This window comes from Calonectris borealis, chromosome 18, assembly GCF_964195595.1.
Source record: "Calonectris borealis chromosome 18, bCalBor7.hap1.2, whole genome shotgun sequence".
NCBI classification, from domain to species: Eukaryota; Metazoa; Chordata; class Aves; order Procellariiformes; family Procellariidae; genus Calonectris; species Calonectris borealis.
Window position 1 is genome coordinate 7,016,827 of NC_134329.1, and position 21,098 is coordinate 7,037,924.

Sequence of the window (21,098 nt, forward strand, 5' to 3'; positions counted from 1 at the left end):
TCTGCAATTTCACACTAAATGATTTTTAAGTATAATTTGTTACGATACAGTATTCTAAAATAAAAAAACGGTCAGTGCTTTTGCATTGTAATAAAAGGAGGAAGCTTGTAAAGTTTCCTGTATTTAAAACGGGTTGTACAGAATCCACTTTCACATTAGTTTCATTCAGATGTGAATGCACGTGTCTCGGGAAAAGAACCTTTGGGTAATTGAAATAGCTTTTTATTTCTGAGGGAAAGAATACAAACACAAACTTAGAATCTGTGCACTGGTAGGGGGATGAAGTATAACGTACTTCCCATCTTGTTCAAGGACTGAGAATTTGCATGATGAAGTTGCAGTTTAAAATGTAAATGGAATATTTCACTTTTGTACTGAGGGGAATGGAGGGATGAATTGTAAAGGCACTGAGTAAATAAAGGAGGAGCTAAAGAATCCACTCTTTCACATAAAACAAAGCTGGCTTGAAGTGTGCAAGGAAATTATTCCTTTTAAAGAAGCACTAACCACTTTTAGAAGCACCCCATTTCGCTAAATAGAGGCCACTGATCTTAATTCACACCATTATTTTATCCACACATTTTAGATACTCAGCTGAAGAAGGATGAAAACTAAAATCAGAAAACATGCCAAGCGAGGAGTAAGAAGATCGAGGGTCAGGACACACTAATGTCCTTTTACAAAAAAGATGATAAGTAAACATGAAGCTGATTTTCAGCCATGCTGGCTTCAACATAGAAACTATGAGACCCAGTCCAAATTGGTCTGAGGTGAGGGAAATATTTTGATTTTACAGCCTGACTAGATGGAACACAGAGATCATCAAGTCTTCACAGAGTTCTCATAAATCTCTGGTTTTGAGGGTTTCTCAACGCTCCCTTTTTTTTTTACTTGTCTCCTAAAGCACACTTGAGAGTGGGGAAAATAAAACAAAGTTGTTTTATGACGACCTCAGCTGGTAGCAACATGAATTCAGTTCAACATCCAAAGGAAGCTACTACAGTTTAAATGACAGTCTATAGAAATTTGAGCTAATTTTAGGAGAAATTCACACACAAGGAAGCCAATGCCTTTACAAAGCAAATCCCTCTTTTGCCTCTGTTGCTTTATTGCATTATTTATTTGCTACAAACTAGTTACTCCAAAGAAAGGAAGAATTTAATTGCTGAACATTACGTTATTTTAAAGGCTACATGTGATTTTACATGCTGCCAAAATAAATTAGATAGAAATTGGATGAATAGAAATACCTAATACACATTTCTTTGCTAATATTCACTGTAAAAATAACTTCAGTTGTGTCAGGTGAACTTGCCCTATTCCTTAACTTAGACAACACTATAAATTAAAACAACAATTGTCCATATTTTGTATTCTCTCATTTTAAATCACATAAAGGAACCCAGCTAATGTATGTAAGAAAGCAATACACACCGATATTCCTTTTCACGCTGTTTTCATGCTATTCTCTTGGACAGCATAATATCTCCAGTGTAACATTAACAGGGTGAAAAAACACCTAAAACAAGGAAAAATTGGCTACAGTCACTCTCTCCAAATCCAATCATCAACTTGCAGTTTACCTGCATTCAAACTTCATGCTTACATGATATAACACAAAACAGTCAAAAGAATTTTTGAAAATATATATGGAAGTAACAGCAAAATCATACACTGAGCTGCTCACTCAGCTGCTAAGGCCAGCTGCTTACTGAGGAAACTCTGCTTTTAAATCTGTGGGATAATTTTAAATCTGTTGGATAATTAGCTGGTAACTGGCAGATTCCACCACTTGCTCTGCTTAACAGGCATGAAAACCCCAGCCTGCAAATATTCATGTGCAGGTTTCCCAAGGAGTACTACATGCCACCATTATGGAGTCAGAGAGTCATTTAGGTTGGAAGGGACCTCCGGAGGTCTCTGCTCCAAACCTCTGCTCAAAGCAGGGCCAAAGCAGATTGATTTGCTCAGAGCTCTGTCCAAATTCTGAGTATCTCCAAGGGCAGAGACTTACCGTCCCTCTGTGCCCCACTGCAATGTTGGACTACCCTCATTGTGAAAATTTCCTTCGTAATATTTAACTAGAACTTTTCTTGTTGCAACTTGCTATGTACTCTTCTAAGTGTTTGGAGAACTAAGCTCTTTATCCCTTCACATTTCAGGTTAAGCTCCCCTAGTGAGCAAGACGGGTATAAGCCACCCTTGTACTCCTTACCTGTTATAATCTGGCCCTTCCAAGCAGGAGGTATGCAAATCACCTGAATGAGAGAAACGAATCTGTGCACTGAATGTATTGCTACGAGGAAACCAGTCAAGCGAAAAGTTCAACACAATGGCTCGAGCAGATTCCAAGGAAGTCTAAAAGAAATGGCATGTTTTATCTTTACCCCTCCTGCAAATATTAAGCTACGGGAATGCATTTTTTAAAAAAAGTGTTTTTTAGGATACAAGGTAAGTATATAACGACTATAAGTTGACCTTATAGTGGCATATCACTGTAATTAAGGGAACACTTGCAACTGTGCAAACTCTATGCCTTAGGCTCTAGCAGTACTATGGCTTTTTCTTTTATTCTGCTTTTTGGTTCTCCAGATGTGCCTGGTATAGGCCTTGATGCTGAGAAGTATTGATTACTCTCCATTTCTATTGACAGGAATTAACAGAGAGGGATTTGATGCTCATCAAAGTGAACAGATTCTCATTAAGAGCAGAAGAAAAGATGTCCCCTGTCTTCACGTCATTCCCTCTCCACCATGTGGTAAACTGTCAGGCACAAGGAAATAAATTTCTCATGAGATCTTCTGGGTTCTCATTCTGAAAGTATATTTAAAGTATTTCCACATTTATGCTTTATGCAGAGTCCAAATGACCTGGTTTCATCACTGATTTCAAACTGCTTCTACATAAAGGCCACCTTCCCTGTTTTGATGATGGGCTTATAGGAAGAAAACTCTGGTCTCAAGAAAAGACCCAGCAAGTCCAGGCCAATAGTTCCTGGGGCTGTCCCTCCGCCGACACGGGGTTTGACCGTGGTTCAGCCGTTTCACTCCCATCTCTCTGGTACGCGGAGGTAACGCTGTCCTAACCTCACGCCTTTACTGTCAGACTTCACTATCTGATGCGTGCACCGCACTTAAAAAGCCTCTGGTGAAAGAGGAAGTAAAAGTATGCCTGTCGGAATGAATTCTTCCTTTCCCTATTTATTTTTTATGTATTAACGTAGGTAAATAAAGGTGCTTACACCTACCAGCCACCCTGCGGCCTGGTCTCCAGGGCCCTCCTGGCACCCCGGCCCCACCACCCTCAGTCCCCCGGGGCAGCTGGGAGCCCCACTGGCGCCTTCCCGCCCTGCCAGGGAGAGGAGCGCTTCCCCTCAGCCTCTGCCCACCCCACGACGGGGAAGGCCCCTCTCGCCTCCCCGGCTGCAGGCCCATGGGGCGAGCCGTCCCCTCTCCAGGGCGGCAGAGACACGCTGCTTCCTCACCGTGGTCCCCTCTCCCCGCCCGGGAAGCCATCTTCTCCCCCCGGCAGCCAGCGCTGGGCCGCTTTCCTCACACCCCAGCGCTGCAGCCCCTCGCCGCTGAGGAGGCGGCGGGACGTGCGGCGCGGCGCCTCCTCGCGTCCACTGGGGGCTGCCTCGGCTCCCTTCCCCGGGCGCGGGGCACTGCCCGCCGCCGGGCCCGCCGCCGGGCCCGCCTAAGGGAAGGCTGCCGGCCGCTCCCGGGCACCTTCCCGCGGAGGGGCAGGGGGTGGAGGCCGGGCCCGGGCACGGCGGGCCCAGCGGCGGGGAAGGCGAGCGCCGGCGGCGGGCGGGGAGAGGCGGACCCAGGCGCTGCCTCCCCACCCCTTCCCGCCGCGGCCAAGCGGGGTCTGCGGGCACCGGCCGCCGAGCGGGGACCGGCGCAAGCTCCCGGAGCGGCGCTGCTCCCAGCTCCGGCGGGCGGGCGGCTCTCCGCCGGGGCCGCGGCGGTGCCAGGGCGGCCCCCTCCCCGCTCCCCCTCACATTTATTCCCTCCCCGCTCAAACCGCCCGTCCCCGTTTGAACGCGCTGGGTGGGTCCCCCTCCCCCTTCCTCTCGCTGGAAAGTTGTAAGAACTTGTTGGTTTTTTTTTTTCCCTTTTCTTTTTGTTCTTTTTTTTTTTTTTTTTTTAAATTCCCCTGCCCAGCCCGTTCGCCCTCCCCATGGCCAGGTCCCCCGGGCGCTGGCGGGGCGGGCTTGGGGGGGCGCGGGGGGCTGCGGCGGCTGCCGGGAAACGCCGCGTTCCCCCGGCCCTGCCCCGGCCCTGACCCTGCGGGCGGCCCCCGGCCGCGCATGCTCCAGGCTGGACAGCTCCTGAGAGGGAAATTTAAAAACGGGCTGGAGCCCGGCCCCGCCGCCGACTCGCCGCGGCTCCGAGCCGCCGCTGCCGGCTCCAGCCCCCTCAGAGCCAGCTCCAGCCGCACCCCCCCCCCCCGACCCCTCCTCACAGGGAGACCCCGCCGCGCCGGGCCGCAGCCGCGGAGCTCCGGCCGGGCCCCGGCCCGCCAGGTTTGTGGAAGGAGCAAGCAGCGCTCGGCCGGGAGGTGCGGGCAGGCCGGGGTGCGGGGTGTCGGGGCGGCGGGCCGCGGGGATCCTCCTTCGTTGCCGGGCCGCCGCCGCGAAGGGCTCGGGCAGCTCGGCGGGCAGGGGGGCTCGGTTTCCCCGGGCTCCCCTCTTCCCTGGGGGCCCTCGGACCATTGCACGCTGCCGCAGCTTCCTTTTCCTAAATGCCACGCGGGTGCTTTTATGGCAGTTTAAGAGCAGCCCCGAGCCGGGTGTGTTCCCCGGCTGGCTCCGGTGCTCCCGGTACCGACAGCCTCCTGACACGCGAACTGCCCCGCCGTGCCCGCAGTCGATAGACGCTCCCTCTATCAGCGGCAAGGTTCCCATTCTGAGCTTTTTTTTTTTTTTTTTTTGCCCCCGTAAAATATTTTACTTCATTGTCTGGCCCAGATAAAACCAGTGCACCTGGAGGTAAAGGTAATATAAATTGGGCTTTACTTTCCTATAATCCTGGGTTTCAGTTGGGATTTTGTTGCCTCCTGCCCGCTGCTGAAGTGCTGGATAGCTACTCCTGCCTGAACGGCTTCTTTCTGTTTTCTTGTCTTTTGCCAAGGAGATGATAGAAAGTGATATCCCGTCCATAATGTCAGGAATCATTAGGAATTCAGGGCAAAACCACCACCCTTCACAGGAGTACAGGTGAGGCATTTATCGATTTCAAAAATATGCACAGCGCTGTCACAGCCTGCTAATTGATGTTGTTTTCTCATTATTTCCTAAAAAAAATCCCTTAGCATATAGAAATCCTCCTTTTTAAAAAAAAAAAAAGTTAACTGCATTATTTCTCCGCTCTAAATTAGATTTCTAAGCTGGTGACTGGTTACAATGCATTACTTATTTAGAAGCATTCCTGTTTAAAGTATTCTGATACTAGACTATGTTTGATAAATACACTTTCAAAGCCTTGGATTGACCTTGCTACTGTATGAGTGTTGCCAGAGAAGGATATTCTTGTTAAATAATAATTATTTAAAAGTTCCCTTTCAGATCACATTTTGCATTGTTATGAAGCAGTCATGGGGAGACTAAATCAAGTGCAATAGACTCTAGAAGAGCTTTTCATTAAAACAAGTACTTATGTAGTACTCCAAAGCACTGACTTCTGTCAAAGATCTTCTAATATCAGTGGGAACAAACCTGGATTTATCAACAGCCTTTGATAATTTACCTACACCACTATGCATCGATTTATCATTTAAAAGTATTGCTAGAAGTCACGGGATGGTTTTGCATGAATTACAGTGCACTGGGTTAAGTTAGGTTACATCTTGTCACATGGTGCAAAGTTCCCAGAAATACAGAATAGCAGAACACGATCCAGTTCTCACAGTAAAAAAAAAAATACTTTCTCGTTTTAAAATGAGGAGCAAGAGACTATTGCCTTCCTCCCAGCCTGAGGGTGTTTTCACCCATTTCAATGGGTAAAAGTGGTCAGCCGCAGGTATTCTTCATCAGCCTCTCTCTGTTCAAAATGCAAACACTGCACTGCAGCCTCTTGCAGCTCAACAAGTGATTTGTTATACTCTCTGAAGCCACTGTGGAAAAAGGTTTGTGGAACTCTGTTTTGCTGTTTATTAAAGCACTGTTTGCTCTAGGCATTTTTGTTGGCTATGTAAATATTTGTAAAGAAATTATTCAGTATTTAATGAAGGGTATGTATGAGAGAGACTTCTGGGTACTTATATTTAAGTCTGTATCTTCAGTGCCCTGAAGAACATACCACATTAACAAAGACCCTTTTTATGGAGAGAACTATTCTTTAACTCATAGCTGCAGAAAAACACTCTTTTTTGAGAAAGATAGGATTTATCTTACTGCCAGTAAAGGAATTGTAAGAGTTTCTTCTTTTATTCAGAAGTCAGCTGCTTTTTAAAACTACTTTCAATTCTCTCTTAAACATTTTGAACTCAGAGATCCCAGTTCTCTAAAGTTTTTAACCCACTTGTGATTTCTTTAATACAGCTTTAAAATGAATTATTTGACCTCATTTAATAGTGTCAAATTCTGATAAAAATGCATAAAATCTGAACTGCACCATAAATGCAGAGCAGTATTTGTCCTACTTCATGAGAAAACACTTTGGATTATGTAAAAGAAAATCTTTTAGACTGAATGATTTTAAGAAAAGAATAGACCTGTCAAATTCTATCAGCTCTGTTTACTCTCCTGCTGTCACCACAGTCCAAGACTGGAACCCACAGTCCCGAGTTCTCCATGGGGGAGCATCAAGGCTCCACAAAATGGGGAATGGCCTCCAATTAGTGAGTGGGAGGCTGGGGCTGTGCTGAGAATACTCTTCTGTCTCACTTGGAATCTTTCAATGGGACAGTTGGACTTGGAGGAGACCAGGCTCTCCTGCGAGTGTGCAGGAGGAAACACTGAAAAGGGAGGGAGTGTGTGGGTGTGTAAGCAGGGGATCAAATCGGCAAATGCCGATGAGTTTTCAGGCAGCTTATGCTTACAGTTTGAAATGACAGGATTTTTTTCTTTTCCTTTTTTTTAAATGGCCGAGGAAAAAAAATCCCTGATTTTAGCAGATCTTTGAATTCTGTGGATCCAAAGCATCTATTTGATGTAGTAAATTTGATGTAGCACATCATAGAGTAGTGATGAGGATTAGACTGCTATGCAAAGTCCAGAGACTATCTGCACCATCGTAAAATGATTTTAGACAAGTATCTCTTGCACCGATGCAGCTGTGGGATATAAAACATCCTACTGTCCAGGAATGATTAAGGGCCATCATATCTTCTCTGATGTTTTTATGGTGCTGTCACCGCCCAGCTACCAATGCAAAGTAATACTTCGTACTAGCAGATGCCTCTCACGCTCCCAAAGAAAATACCTCAACCTTCAATATTTTCATAATTGTAGTAGTGGCAAATATTTCTAATGATTTCATTTTACATTTCAGGGAATAAAAGTATCCCATTCCCAAGCTAGGTACAGTTATGTGTGGTTTATTACATATCATATAATAAATCATGACATGAAAAACAGGCCATTCGAAGGGAGACAAAGAGTAACTTGCTGTGGATTGTTTGGAATATGTGAAAATCCAAATTTAAGGAATCAAATCATCACTCTAGGTAACTGTGGCATCTATATTTTGAAAGAAATAACTAAAATGTATAATTCTATTTGAAGAAATAACATTACTTAAGATGTAAAGCTAACCCTAGATCAACAAGATAAATTAACTTCATGTTTTGCAGCTCAATATTTTGTGTGAGGACTATGTTTCTATTTTTTTTAATACTATGCATTTACAGTTGATAGAAGCCATATGTAGTATTTTGAAGGCCTTGCAATGCATTTTCTATACATGTTAAACAGGAATGAAGTTTTAAATAGATATCTTTTTGTTCAAAAATTGTTACTCAATCGTTAATCATTCAACATATTAGTAGACTATATTCTCCTTCGCCCCATTTTAATTGTCCCTTTGGCTCTTAAAAATTGGTCTATATTCATTAGCTCATTAGATAGTCTGATTAAATTTTTGTTGTAATAATTACTTTATGCTAGCATAGTTTATCGTAAAATTGTATTAAGAGCCATAAACACATAAACACACAACCGCTGTATTCCATACATTCCGGATGTGATTGCATTACAGTGGTGAAAAAGGTGAAAAGTCTTTATGACACACGGTACATTTTAGGTCTCCTAAGTGGTAGTCTCATATCTGGTTTTGCACTTTGGTTTCTGGAGAGCAAGCTACAGCTCAGGACTCCTGACTGTCACCTCTGGGGATGGATGGAGTCTGGGAGTTTGCATGAAGGAAATTTCTGCAGACAAAAGGTTACAAATGCATAACTAACGAAACCGTAATTGTTCCTGAAGAAAATGTCAGTGTCCATTCCCTTGACACCATGTGTGTCTGACAGGGAGTGAGATAATGACTCGATGTGTCGGAGGAATTTCATCACAGTAGTTGCTTCATTCTTTCAAAAAAATGTGAGAAACCTCCTAGGAATCAGTCAAACTCAAGCCACTGTGGATTGATTTAAGTGGATTAGCTCAACTGTTTCCTATGCAGTCCCTGAAATGTGCTAATCAGTATTAATAAAAAATTGTGGCCCTTGCTCCTCAAATTGTCTTGCAGTTACAGGCAGAGATGGGAAGGACTGGTTTGTACCCAGGCAATATCTTGCAGGCTTCTCAGGCTCGTCTGCCTCCAGTGAAACCAGAACAGATTTCATATCTTACCTCATAAACGGTGTTTGACCTCCCATTCAAAATAAGGAAACAGAAAAGGAATTTGGACGTTTTCAGCATTCCTGTGAGATCTCAGATGCTTATGGCATACTGCTCCTATTTTACCCATTTTAAAAATCTCATACATGCGGAAACCAGAATTGCTGCATGACCGCAGCAGCAAGTAATGCAATTGAGATGGGTTCTTACAACAGTACAAAACAAAGGGTGATATATTTTATATTCCCTTCACACTGGAGTAAATAACTACACAAGATCCCAGGCAGATATATCAGTTCAGTGCTAATAAACAGCAGCTGAAGCAATATTAAAGGAAAAAATAGCTTCCCAGATAGACAATGCTCCTGGTTTTAATAGAAAACATTCCTGTAGTGCCTGGTACTTCAACGCATTTTTACATCAAGGAGAAGCTTATTTTGACATTAGTCACAGGTTTGGATTTTTTTGGTTTTTTTTTAACAAAACAGATTGCAGAGATACCAGCTGCATTTGGCAAATCTGAGCTTCGGGATGGTTATGTGGGTAAAGTACAGCAGGGAGCGAGTGGCTGGGAGTTGAGGGCTGACATTGCTGCTAACTTCCTCTTAGGCTTAAGCAAATCATGTAGGTCACTTGTAATTCAGTTTCCCTTCATCCCATACCAAAATGATGTAATGTGGCGTTGTGAAACTCAGAGCTGAAATGTATAAAAGTCTCCAGGAGCACAACTATAGCCTGTTCTGTTAGCACTAAGTACCTTTGCAGAAGGTTTTTGGAGAATCATCTTCTCTTCTGAACCATGATGTAAGAAAAGGAGAACAGCAACACCTCACAGGGTAATCATGTTATTTGTTTTTTCCTCACTGGTTTTGGTTCCTAGACTCCAAAGTTTCTTGAGCTGTAGTTGAGGAGGGACATTCTGGTTGTCCCTGGAAAGCTGTCTAATTTTTGTTCTTATTTCCGGCAAGGCCAGAAATTACTCAAAGAGCTTGAAGACAGGGAGGAGAAGGGCAGGCTGGTGGTTTGGGACTGGATGGGTGGTGTGCCTTCAAGAGGCAAAGAGGAATCACGGACCGAAAGCAGCAGTGAGAGCTGATGGCTGAAGCAGGAGAGGAGCTGGTGCAGGGAGGAGAGAGGCAGGCGGTTGGGAGTGTGGAAAAGAGAACCTAGTGCAGGGAAAAGCACCTGCAAGGGAGGAAGATGGGAAGAGAAGTGCATAGAGGGAAGGAGCAGAGCAAATGGAGTGAGGAGCAAAAGGAGACGGTGAAGTTGACTCCTTCAATAAAGTGGAGAATACTTCTCACCATGGAGACAGCTGAAGGGTCACAAAACATAAATATTTTCCCTGTGTTGTTTTACATATGAGAAATCACTGTGCTTGTTTTGAGGACATAACGTAATCCCAGACAAAAGGAAACAGTTTCTCATCACCACTTCAAGAAGAGGTTTTCTTAGGACTCTTCCTGTTCAATTGTCACTCCCACTGGATAAACCATTGCAAACAGCTAATTAAGAATCTATCACCCCTGATTGCTCCTACCTGTTGAACAGTTGTTTTACTTAAGCGTAGGCAAAAAGCTCAGATGTCAGTGCTGGCAATGGTAATAAAAATTGTCTGTTGAGTGAGAGACATCTTAAAACTGTGGTTGAAGTTGAATATGCCAAATGCAACAGCAATGTTTTGGTCTGACTTTATTTAGAACGGAGACAATGATGAGTTGCCACCATGCACTAATCCCTTTGAGAGAACCTGTAGCATTAGATTTGCCCTACAACATCAACCAGTTTTAGTGCTTTATATTTTTTAGGGACAGACTCCAGAGCAAACAAGCAGACAGAGTCCTCTGAAGTGTGAATGGTGCAATATGCATAGAAATATGTAACTCTGCACACCGTATCATAAACTGAAACACCCAGTTATTGGTTAAACTGTCTGGAGATAAAATATCTTAAGGTATGCTTGTCGTTGCTGAGCTTTCCTTTAGTCTTAACAAACTTGTTTGGCAGACTATTCTATGATGCTGTTGAAGAGACGGTCCCTATAGTCTCCATGACAAGTTCTCCATACTCTGGCGTTTGCAAATGTAGAAGTGGATAGTTCACCTTGACAGCAGTTTCTGCGGTGATGAACCACCTTAGATCCAGCTCATTAGAACAGCTCAATGTGAGGAAAGATGGTAAGGTTAGATCTATGAATATACATTCAAATTCAACTCTGATGTTAGTTGCAGATTCCCGCAAGGTTATGCCAGGAATGAATTTCATTCCATCTAGCTAGCTGTTGTGCCAGCAGGATGTACTTGATGGGGGGAAAAAAATAGAGTTCTCTTTAGGTACATCTAACTGAAGATTTTGCACTGCTGACAGGCTCTAGTGAGCTTGGTCAGGTGTGCAACCAATGCAGGAGTCCAATTTCTCCGTGTCTGCAGGCAGGAAGGTCTGGAGCTCAGTATCGGGAGATCTGGAAAGGGGTTTCATTCCAAGGGGTATTTTTCCTGATTCCGGAAAAGTAAACTTTGTGCAGGCTGGCTGGTGGCCAAGATCTATCGCCCTATTAGATAAATATTTTGGGCAGCGCATGATAGAGCAGATAGCAAAGACTAATGCTACCACTGAGCATTTCTCTGTCATAGCTCTCAGGGCACTTTTCACAGGAGGCCAGCATCCTCTGATACATCGAGGAGAACTGGGGCTTAAATCCTCAGCATCTTGTGGATTCTTACTAATGCAGGTGCCTTTCTAGGATAGAAACACATAGAAACAGAAGGGTGTTTTCCTGCAGAGATTTGAAAGGAGAGGGGTAAAAATGGAGTTGCATAATTTCACCACACCTTTAAAAATAATATCATGTCTGCAACACATTTGGTGTGACTGTAACCTTTTCTTCATAGGGGTTTAGTAGTTCAGCGTACATACCAGACAGCCCTGGGGAATGTGCAGCTGGGGACATTTTCAGTAGTGTGCATTAATTATAGCGTATCACTATTTATCTCATTTACATGCATTGAAAGGAAATGGCTGCTTTTACTACAGTGCCCCATTGTGCCAGGGACTGTGAACACCCATCTAAAGACAGGATCTCTGACTCCTGAAGTTTACCCTCAAACGTGAGACGGAAAGGGTGGTGGAGGGGAACAGAATCAAAGTATACATGATATTACAGTATGTACTTATATATTTGTAGTTGGCTTGGCACAGGCAATTTTTCAGGTCAGAAAGATTGAACCCTGTGAGATTAAAATGTTAGGTATTACTGTGCATAGCTCTCTTTCCAGAGGCAGTTAGATTAGCATTTTTTCACTGAAAGCAGGACACACATTGAGTCTGTGTACTGTGAGATAAGCTGGTTTTATGCTGCAGAATATATCTGGGCATTTAAAACACCTCAGTCAGACAGCGATGGGCATACTTCAAGCGTTTTCACCTTCTTTAAGATATGTGAAATTTCAACATTGGTTTTGAAGACAACGTGAAGAATAATCCTTACATGTGAAATATTTTATTCTGATTAAATATACTTTTTTCCCCATTATTAATGAAAATGGTTATTCTGACAACTAACAAATCCATTAAAAAAAAGGTGTAAGCGAACAGCCAGAGGTGATTTTAAAAGAACTGTAAACTTAAATTCAAACAGCCGTGCCATTCTAGAATGGGGAAGGGAAGAAAACATCTTTGTGTTGGAAAAAGAGCTGACTCACACACTTTGTCTAGTATTATTGCATCTTCATATCAGTTTAAAATGGAGCTTAATGACTGCTATATCAACTTAAAAGTTCAGTCACCTTCCTTGCCCCCATTTGGATGCACAGTGTTAGTGCGAGAGGGAGAGAGCCGCGTGGGTCTGCGTCGCGAGGATGCTCAGAGGGGCACGCTGCGCGACGCTAACTGGCAAGTAGGAGAGTTGTAGTTCAAGCTTCTGGTGGCATCCAACGGTGCCCAGGGTATCGCCAGTCATTCCCACGTCTAGAAAGAGCACCAGGATGAGTGCACCTAGGGTGAGTGTGAAGCACAGGCCTTTGTTTCCCGAAAAGCTAAAGCCGGGAAGGCTGCCGAGCAGCACCGTGACTCCCGCGGTCCTCTGGTGCGGAGATGCTCGTCCCGTGCGGAGGAGCGGCGGGGGCATGTGGCGGATTCATTGCCTGACAGGAGGCGTGTGCAGTGGGTGCTGACCCTCGCCGCCCATCTGACCCCGTCATTTGTTGAAGGAGCTGACTTGTCTGGGAGGACTGGCAGGGACCGGGGTGCCAGATGGCATGTGGATGTGTGTTGTGTGTCGGCTGTCATTCAGCCAGATTAATGTGAAGTTTGTAAAAAGGAGGAGGGGGGGGGAAAAACAATTAAGCAAGAATCTCAAAAACAATCGAGGCCACGTGCCACCGGGCAGCAGTCGTTGGCGGCACAATGGGTTATCGGCTTCCCATGAATGGGCCCAACTGTTGCAAACGACATGAGCCTGCCCAGTTTTCAAATCATTTAATGCTCTTGTTTACTTCCAATCCAGCCAATCTCGGGGCCGGGAGAGCCGTCACCTGATAGCCTTTTTATGTATTTAAGTCCCAGGCCTCACAAAATAACTGAACAGCGGTAACCATGGCAATGCTAATTATTGCACTATAACTACAGTAGGAGAAAGAAAACAGGGTAGGCAGGGAGAGAGATTTGAAGACGGTTTTTGGCCAGGATTTGAGCTTTTGGCTCCTGGTCAGGTGTTGGGTTTTTTTTGCCTTTTCTTCTTTTCAAAATCTTTTTACAAACAAATAAATTACATTCTGCTTTAAAGATCTCCCAGATAATAGTTTAGGGAACTTTGATATGTGTTTCTGGAAATCATGAATAGAGGAGCTGAAAGCTCCTGGGCAGCCAGGCACTGGAGTTCTGCCTTGTTCTTTTAAGCTGATTTAGAATCGTGTAAAACATAAAAGATGCTTCAGCAAGAGACCAGATTTATTTAAGGCTTCTGCATCGTCATTTGGCAACAAACATGCATTAGTACCATGCAGCTGGCTTTAACATATCTAGGAGAGAGCTCTTTAAAGCCTTTGTTTTGAAAGCAAAATCGACTACATCCAACTAAACTATGTTCTTCTGAAAGAGAAAGATGTTTTCCTGGACCTGAATCCCTTTGGATTTACCCTGGGTATCTTCCTGACCTGTTCTAATTACTGCTTTACTCCTCAAGATACCCATGACTTCTGTAATACTGTTTAACATAAGTAAAAGTAGTTTAGCCCTTCATTTGCAATAGTTCTTTTATTGACTTTAATTGGAGTTTTGACCACACAGGAATTTTTGACTACTGTAAATATATTTCAAGATTTTAGTTTTGTACCACGCAGTCTATCAGAAGCAAAATATAACAGGTGGGATGGAGCATGCAGAATGTATCAAAAACGGAGCTTTAAACCAAAAGCACCCTGTCATCGTTATGCCTCGGTTTTGTCAGCTGAAGGCTGGCTGGTTGTTATTGTGCATTCAGTCACTAGCTTTTCATTCTGATCATTTAGTATGTCAAAAACTGCCTAAAAAGTTGTTTCATATGCTTCCTTGTTCCTTGTTATGTATCAATAACTTCATTTATCTGAATGGAAGAGATCACCGGTTCATTCTGTAAAGTTTTGTTTATGCAGCAACGCTCGGCTGATCCGTCCCCACCGACGGGATGCAGTGGCTGGGAAAAGCCCTCTCCAGGTGTTCAAGCCAGCAGCACGCACAGGTCCTTGAGGAGCTAGGCACAGAAACTTCTTCCAAGGCTGGCTGGTCACTGGATTTCAAGGTTAATGCAAAACTGCCAGGTTTTTTCTACATCAAGGCCAAACAAGTGCGAAGTTCTGACGAATGTGAAAATGAATCAGCTCTGGTTTTGTTTCTAGGCAGCTTCTCTTCCAGGTTCTTATGCCTTCTTCCCCTACAAATACTGCACAAGAAGTTTTCTTAACTAATAGGTGTCAAATTGTACGAAGGAATACGTGATTAAGTGAAGGGCAGCAGTAACCAGCCAGCTGTGAAACCAAAGGTCGCATCTGAATTCTGCAAACGGAATTCCAGTCTGACATGTTTTCCCTGCTGACCTACGTGAGCTTTGGCATCCCAGTCATCTCCCCTCTTACCAGGGACAGTGTAGCAGCATCTCCACTAACCTTTCATGCTATTTTGCAGACTCTTAGCTTCTGACCCCTCCCAGCTGAGTGAAGATGACCTCCCCAGTGACTTACAGTCCTTGTCGTGGCTGACATCTGTTGATGTTCCTCGGTTACAACAGATGGCCAGTGGAAGAATGGATTTTAGCCTTGGTGCCCAGAATGCAGTGCTACAACAGACAGGTAAACTGTTAGGATGTTAAATAACTGCTCTTTAAACAACACAGCCTACTGCCTCCTTTCTTTTCCCTCACACAGGCTAGCTCTCCTATTAGTAGATTCCTTTTAAGTGCATCACATGCAACCTGGAGCCTGTTGTCTTCTGATAAGGCTGTTGCTGATACATTCCTTCATTTCAAGAGGCAGAGAGCCCTATCAGTCACGCAGAGATCTTGGGATCCGATTGGCTTTTCTGCTCAGTGTAATTGCTGGTGCCTTGTTGCGTGAACTTGGGCCAAGGTATTTAAGACTTGCATTTCAGAGGTTTTCAACAGCTTTGAAATTAGGTAATTAGTCTTTCTTGTTTGTTTCAACATTGAAAAAATTAAGAGGACCCTATTTACCCCATACCTGTTTGCTTCATACAGACTTACAGCATATGTTCATTGAACGCCTGCCTTTCCTTTGTGAACATCCTTTAGGTAAACACACTTGTTCCCTAAGGCATTCTGCTGAGACAGCTCAGCGTATCATCTTGCTTGCTTTAGAGCAGAAATCCTTCTGGAGTACAGATAGTGCTGAATATGTTTTTTTTTCTTTTGTAAGATACTGTGTCTGTAACACCACTGTGGACTGTTAAACAGCTGTCATCTTTCATTCCCTGCATAACAAGTTTTAGAAGCAGCTGATGTCATCTTTGCAATTTGTGAAATGCTCTGGGTTCTTTTGGGATGGAAAGCCACAGAGAGATGTGATTATCCACTCCAGAGCTTAGCTGTGTTCAACTGTGTCTATTAAACATAAATGTCAGCGCTCTTTTCTGAAGAGTACTTTCATGCGAACGTTCACTGCCTTTGCTTTCTCCAAAATAGGTCCTGTAGCAAGCAATATGCACTCCACAGGAGCACCTGGAGCAATGCTTCATGTCCAGGCCAGCCTGCCACAGGGAATCCTGGGACTGAATTCTATTTCAACACACGGAGCAAGTGTAAGAGCAGGCCTCGATGGCTTATTATTGCAACACTTCTTAGGAAAAGATGTTGGTAATTTCAAGACTGACATGTCTGTTGTCTTTATCTCAGCAGATGAGCCAGTATGCTGTGGGTGGGCAGCCATCTCCTAGTTTACAAACACAGCAACAACTCTTTCCTCCTCCTCATTCACAGCAAGTGTTTGCCCTAGCACAAAACACACAACAGGTACTGTTATTTCCTTGTCATCTGTGTCTTGAAGTACCTGCCAAGATCATATCTAGAACTCCTTCAAAAGAAAAACAATAAAATAACCCTAAACATACATACCCGTGGACATTTTGCATCCGACATGTTCCTTCTTTTCCTTCTGCATACAGTGTAACCCAGCAGCAATCTACAACACATCCTATGGGACTCAGCCACACTATTCTCAGCCACGCCTGGCTCCTCACTCTGCCCAAGAACTGCATTCAAAGCATTACCCCAAGCCGATCTATTCATACAGGTAAGTAGAGAGCAGAATAGCGTATTGCCTACAGTCTGCATTGGGATGACTGTAACGCTGTAGGTGTGGGAGCTCGAGAGTGTGCGATTCCTTTGAAAGGGAACAAAAATCCTGTCATCCGCCCAGGAGTTCTGTGGAAGCTGCCTCCGAGGGGTAGCAGGAATGAACAAACAAACTAGACCCTGGACATCAGCATAAAGGTAGAGTAGCACAGAGGAGTAAAATCTGCAGGATCACAGGGTGACTTCTGAGCGCTTGAGAACGCTAATCCCATCAGCAGCCAGCTGCTTGTGTCTTAAGAGATGGGCCTGAGGTTGCTAGACCAGAAGAAGGCATGATGGCTAAGTATACGCAATCTGTTATTTCCTGTATTTCTCTGTCCTGTAGTTGTTTGATTGCAATGGCGCTGAAGAACAGCAAAACAGGCAGTCTCCCAGTGAGCGAGATCTACAGCTTCATGAAGGAGCACTTTCCCTACTTCAAGGTATGCGTACACCTGAAGGGTGGAAGTAGAACATCACAAATACTTCGTTCATGGCTTATTTCACTAGCATCCCTCTGCATCTTTCAGACAGCCCCTGATGGCTGGAAGAACTCTGTGCGCCACAACCTGTCTCTGAATAAGTGTTTTGAGAAAGTGGAGAACAAGATGAGTGGCACCTCTCGTAAAGGGTGCCTGTGGGCTCTCAATCCTGCCAAGATCGACAAGATGGAAGAGGAGATGCAGAAGTGGAAGCGGAAGGACTTAGCTGCTATTCACAGGAGCATGGCTAACCCAGGTAGGAATTATATTATGCTTTTGCTATGTGTATGACGGGGGGAAAATGGCTATTTGGCCAGGAAAGCATGAATCTTAAGTTATGTGGAACAGAGCTGGTTAGTGCGGAGCTCTCATGCCTTGCAACGGCCTCCTCCTCTGAGCTGCTCAGCTGAAATACCTCATGTTCTGCACTGGATGAAGTCATTGCTGCTGCCCTGACGTTGTATTGTCATACAGCTGTAGGGCGATGCACTACAGCTGGAGGAGGTAACCGAACTGACAGCTATTTTTGGAGGCCCTCAGTGCAAATCGGTCCCCAGCTTCAAAATGGATTGTCTTTTTCCCCCGTGCTAACCTAGCTAGCACATCCAAGGCCTTCTGAGGAATTATGCTGCCTCCAGTGATGGTATTTATAGCGTCACATTTTAATGCAGTTTTTTGCCTGCTCCTCTGCAAAGCTCTCCCTTTACTAAGACTTTCTCATTCTTATTTATAAAGACACATGTTTTTGAAGTTTTCAGGAGCTCAATATTGGCAAAATCAACTGGAGGTTTTTGCTGCAAAATCTGTAACATACAGTAAATGATAAATTACGTTCTCCTTTGCTTAAAAACAAAAATGCCGTTGAAACTCTCAGGAGTCTCTTGTATAAATCTTATTAGAGATACAAGCAGAATTCAGAGTATCCCTATGAGCAGGAGACCACTGAGGATGCTTAGTTCTGCGCTGTGGGCCAGCTGCCATCGGTGGTGGCTTGGCTGCTCTGAGTCTCATGTGATCGTCTCTCTAGCCCGGCTGGGGGTAACCAGGAAAGGGCTAAGGGTAGGGAAGTAGATGGCATTTCTTTGCTCTCTGCACAGTCAAAGCTGCCTTCTGTGCTGCATCTTGTACGGTCACAGTCACTGCCTGTTCAGTTTTATGGCAAAAGCGTGTGGCTGTGCTCACTTGTGAAATGCTGTGGCCAGGCCCTGCTTGAACAAATGGAGTTAAACTGTCTCTTTTCTTCCTTGGGAATGGGCGTCACTTGTGCAGAGGAGCTAGACAAGCTGATCACTGACAGACCTGAGAACTGCAGGCGGCCCAGCAAACAGGCAGAGCCTGAGGTCTCCACCCTGAACCACATGGCAGCAGCCCAAGGCCGAATCTCCATCTCCCAGCTGCAGCCTCAGCCCATCATGACGCTCTCGCTGCAGTCCATCCCCCTGCATCACCAGATCCAGACCCAGGCTCGCATCGCCCCAGACTCACCAGCGCCTGCACAAACGCCTCCCCTCCACACTCTGCCTGACATGAGCCACAGCCCTCTTCCCCACCATCCCATGGGACGCGCGCCTCCAGACTTCCTGAACGTGACAGCAGACATGAACACGGAGGTGGATGCTCTTGACCCAAGCATTATGGATTTTGCATTGCAAGGTATGGGAAAAGGAAGCTGGGGTGGGGAAGGGCACGATTTATGTGGTTATGCAGTCACTGAGTACATAACCAGGGTCCTCAGCAGGGTGCTCTGGGCTGGGACGTAACTGAGCTAAAAACTTGTGCTGGGTGCTGGCCTCTGCAGCGTGACTCCTCTGGCCTTCCTCAGAGCGTTTCTGCTGGATGGGACAGCAAACTGCCTTCACGGCTGAAGTAGATGTAGGCAGGGATGTCCAACGAGCTGGATCTGGGACGCACATCTCTCTGCCCATGGGAGACCATAGCTCTACTCGTGCCTTGGTTTCCCCCTTCTGTAAAAGGAGAACTTCCCTGGCTCGTGGCAGTGCCTAGCATGGCCCCTGGGTTTCTGGTTAGCACATGGTAGATAGATGCTGCCCGGAAAGGTCTGGGCTCCTGCTGGAACCAGGGGGATTTGGGGGGAACAAACACTCTTGCTGCCTTTGTGCTACAAATGGTACCATCCGCAAGCAGCACCAGTCCTAAGCAGCGGGTAAAGCCCTTTAGTTATGGACTGACCCCTACACACAGTGCCCGGGGGGGTCGGTTGTACTGCTGTGACCAGAATTTAATCTTTTAAAGGTAACATATGGGAGGAAATGAAAGACGACAGCTTCAGCCTTGATACCCTGGGTGCCTTCAGCAACTCCCCGCTCCACCTCTCAGACTGTGACCTGGGCACCCCTGGCCTCACCCCTGTCTCCAGTGGCAGCGATCACTCCTTCTCAGACCTGCAGGTCACCGGCCTTTACACCACCTACACGACACTGGACAACGTAGCGGCAGCTCAGTACATGAACCCCCAAGGCAACAAACCCATCGCTCTGCTCTGAGTTTTGCACCGTTCCATGGACCTCTGACTCAGGGGCCAGTTTCTCCCAACCGTTAAAATCCGACCCAAAAGCAATAAAAGAGCTCCTCCTGCAGACGCTTGGAACGTGTTGGCTATTTACTGGGACAGAGCATGCGATGCCAAAATAAATCAAACCGTTACAGTAGAACCACTTTTGCCCGCGGCAAGACTGAGGAAGGGGCACGGACACTTGTGTTGCAGGACTGGTGAGCTCTCAAGAAGGGCCTGGAAGGGATCAGTCAGCAGGAACTTTCACGAGAATGTAACTGAGCTAAAAAATAGTCCAGTTAAGGTAAATACATTTAGCCGACACTGTGATTTGGACTCATATGTGGATGCTGTTTGGTCACCACCTACACAGAAGCAAACAGAAGCCAACGGGCTGGTCAGCACCAAGTTGGAGTCCAAAATGGTTGATCACGTACCACGTATATCTTTTTTCTTAAATTGCCAAATAACTATTGCCGATGAACAAAGACCCCACACAGTTTCTGGAGACACTTGCACCACTAACACTTTCCTGATGTAACTGTTATTAATTTATTGTTATGAGGCAGAAAAAAAGGAGCAAAAATACTAAAAATGAAAAGTCAAACCCATAGCAGACAACTGTTATAACTAGGTTTAAAAACAAAGTCCTTACCCCGTGAAGGAAGTGGTACTACTGAATTATTAAACTGATTGCTGGCTAGAAGATTTTAGGAATTATGCCTATTTTTAGGATTTTTTTTAAAAAAAGATTAGATTTGTTTATAGTCTTGTGTATTGTGCTTCTGTCTATTCTTGTGCTAGGCAGTATTACTATTTGTAAATTTATTTATATTTATTGTTATGAAGAGAAAAGAAATTATGTAAACTGAGCACTGTTCAATTTTTTAAAATGCTGCAGTAACCTGTTTTACATCCACTAAATTATTCATGATCAAAAATGCAACAATTTTAATCACTGTTGTGACTCTACATTTCTTTTAAATAAGCACTTTTGATACTGTGAAACTCATGGTTTTTAAAAAAAATTCAGAGACCAAATATTGTAACTGTACCGTACCAATTCATAATAGTCTGTCTTTCCTAATTAACCAAGTAAAATTGATTCTAATGTAGTTTTTAAATTTTCAAACCCTGCTTTATACTTGGTAACATACATTGCAAAAAATGTAATGAAACATCTGAAAATAGAAAAAGCAAACCGTATGTTGGAATTTAGCATTTAGTTTACTTATACCTCTGTGACCATGAAGTAATATTTATATCTCGTGTTTTGTCCATTCCTGTGCATTCATAGAATTTCCCAGTCTGTCGGTTCCCGGTGTTGTATCCATGGCTCACAGGCTGCTCTCTCCCAGGCCGAGTGTGGCTGGGGCTGGCTGGAGGCAGGAAGCCCCTCCAGCTTAACTCCGTGTACTAAAAACCCAGAGGGTGCAGGACGCTGGAGCCACCCGGCTGAAAATCACCGTTGTGAAGATCAGGGGCTAGAAAATGCCTGTGCCT

General features: G+C 44.8%; 2 protein-coding genes across 2 annotated transcripts; one reads left to right on the forward strand and one right to left on the reverse strand.

Annotated features, from left to right (window-relative positions):
- Positions 1–1,434: 1,434 nt before the first annotated feature.
- On the reverse strand, positions 1,435–5,228 carry LOC142090132 (uncharacterized). The gene is made up of 3 exons (XM_075167553.1): positions 3,485–5,228; positions 2,216–2,358; positions 1,435–1,519 (listed from the first exon to the last, which is right to left on the reverse strand). Exons 1-3 carry the CDS (start codon positions 4,907–4,909, stop codon positions 1,447–1,449), a joined length of 1,641 nt encoding a protein of 546 aa, XP_075023654.1. The 5' UTR covers positions 4,910–5,228; the 3' UTR covers positions 1,435–1,446.
- On the forward strand, positions 5,139–19,625 carry FOXN4 (forkhead box N4). Its single transcript, XM_075167554.1, has 9 exons — positions 5,139–5,221; positions 14,942–15,105; positions 15,954–16,069; positions 16,167–16,280; positions 16,433–16,560; positions 16,948–17,044; positions 17,132–17,339; positions 18,353–18,736; positions 19,337–19,625. The coding sequence occupies exons 1-9, from the start codon at positions 5,139–5,141 to the stop codon at positions 19,585–19,587; spliced, it is 1,545 nt and encodes a 514-aa protein (XP_075023655.1). The 3' UTR covers positions 19,588–19,625.
- Positions 19,626–21,098: the final 1,473 nt, after the last annotated feature.

Excerpts from the sequence above, each read along its gene's own strand:
- LOC142090132 (XM_075167553.1), bottom strand. The coding sequence starts at position 4,909 with ATGGGAACCTTGCCGCTGATAGAGGGAGCGTCTATCGACTGCGGGCAC. Across the intron at positions 2,359-3,484 it reads GGCGGGGAGAGGGGACCACG|ACTTCCTTGGAATCTGCTCG; the intron begins GTGAGGAAGCAG and ends CATTTCTTTTAG. Across the intron at positions 1,520-2,215 it reads GAAGGGCCAGATTATAACAG|GTGTTTTTTCACCCTGTTAA; the intron begins GTAAGGAGTACA and ends TCCTTGTTTTAG.
- FOXN4 (XM_075167554.1), top strand. The coding sequence starts at position 5,139 with ATGATAGAAAGTGATATCCCGTCCATAATGTCAGGAATCATTAGGAAT. Across the intron at positions 15,106-15,953 it reads TGCAGTGCTACAACAGACAG|GTCCTGTAGCAAGCAATATG; the intron begins GTAAACTGTTAG and ends TCTCCAAAATAG. Across the intron at positions 16,070-16,166 it reads TTTCAACACACGGAGCAAGT|ATGAGCCAGTATGCTGTGGG; the intron begins GTAAGAGCAGGC and ends TTATCTCAGCAG.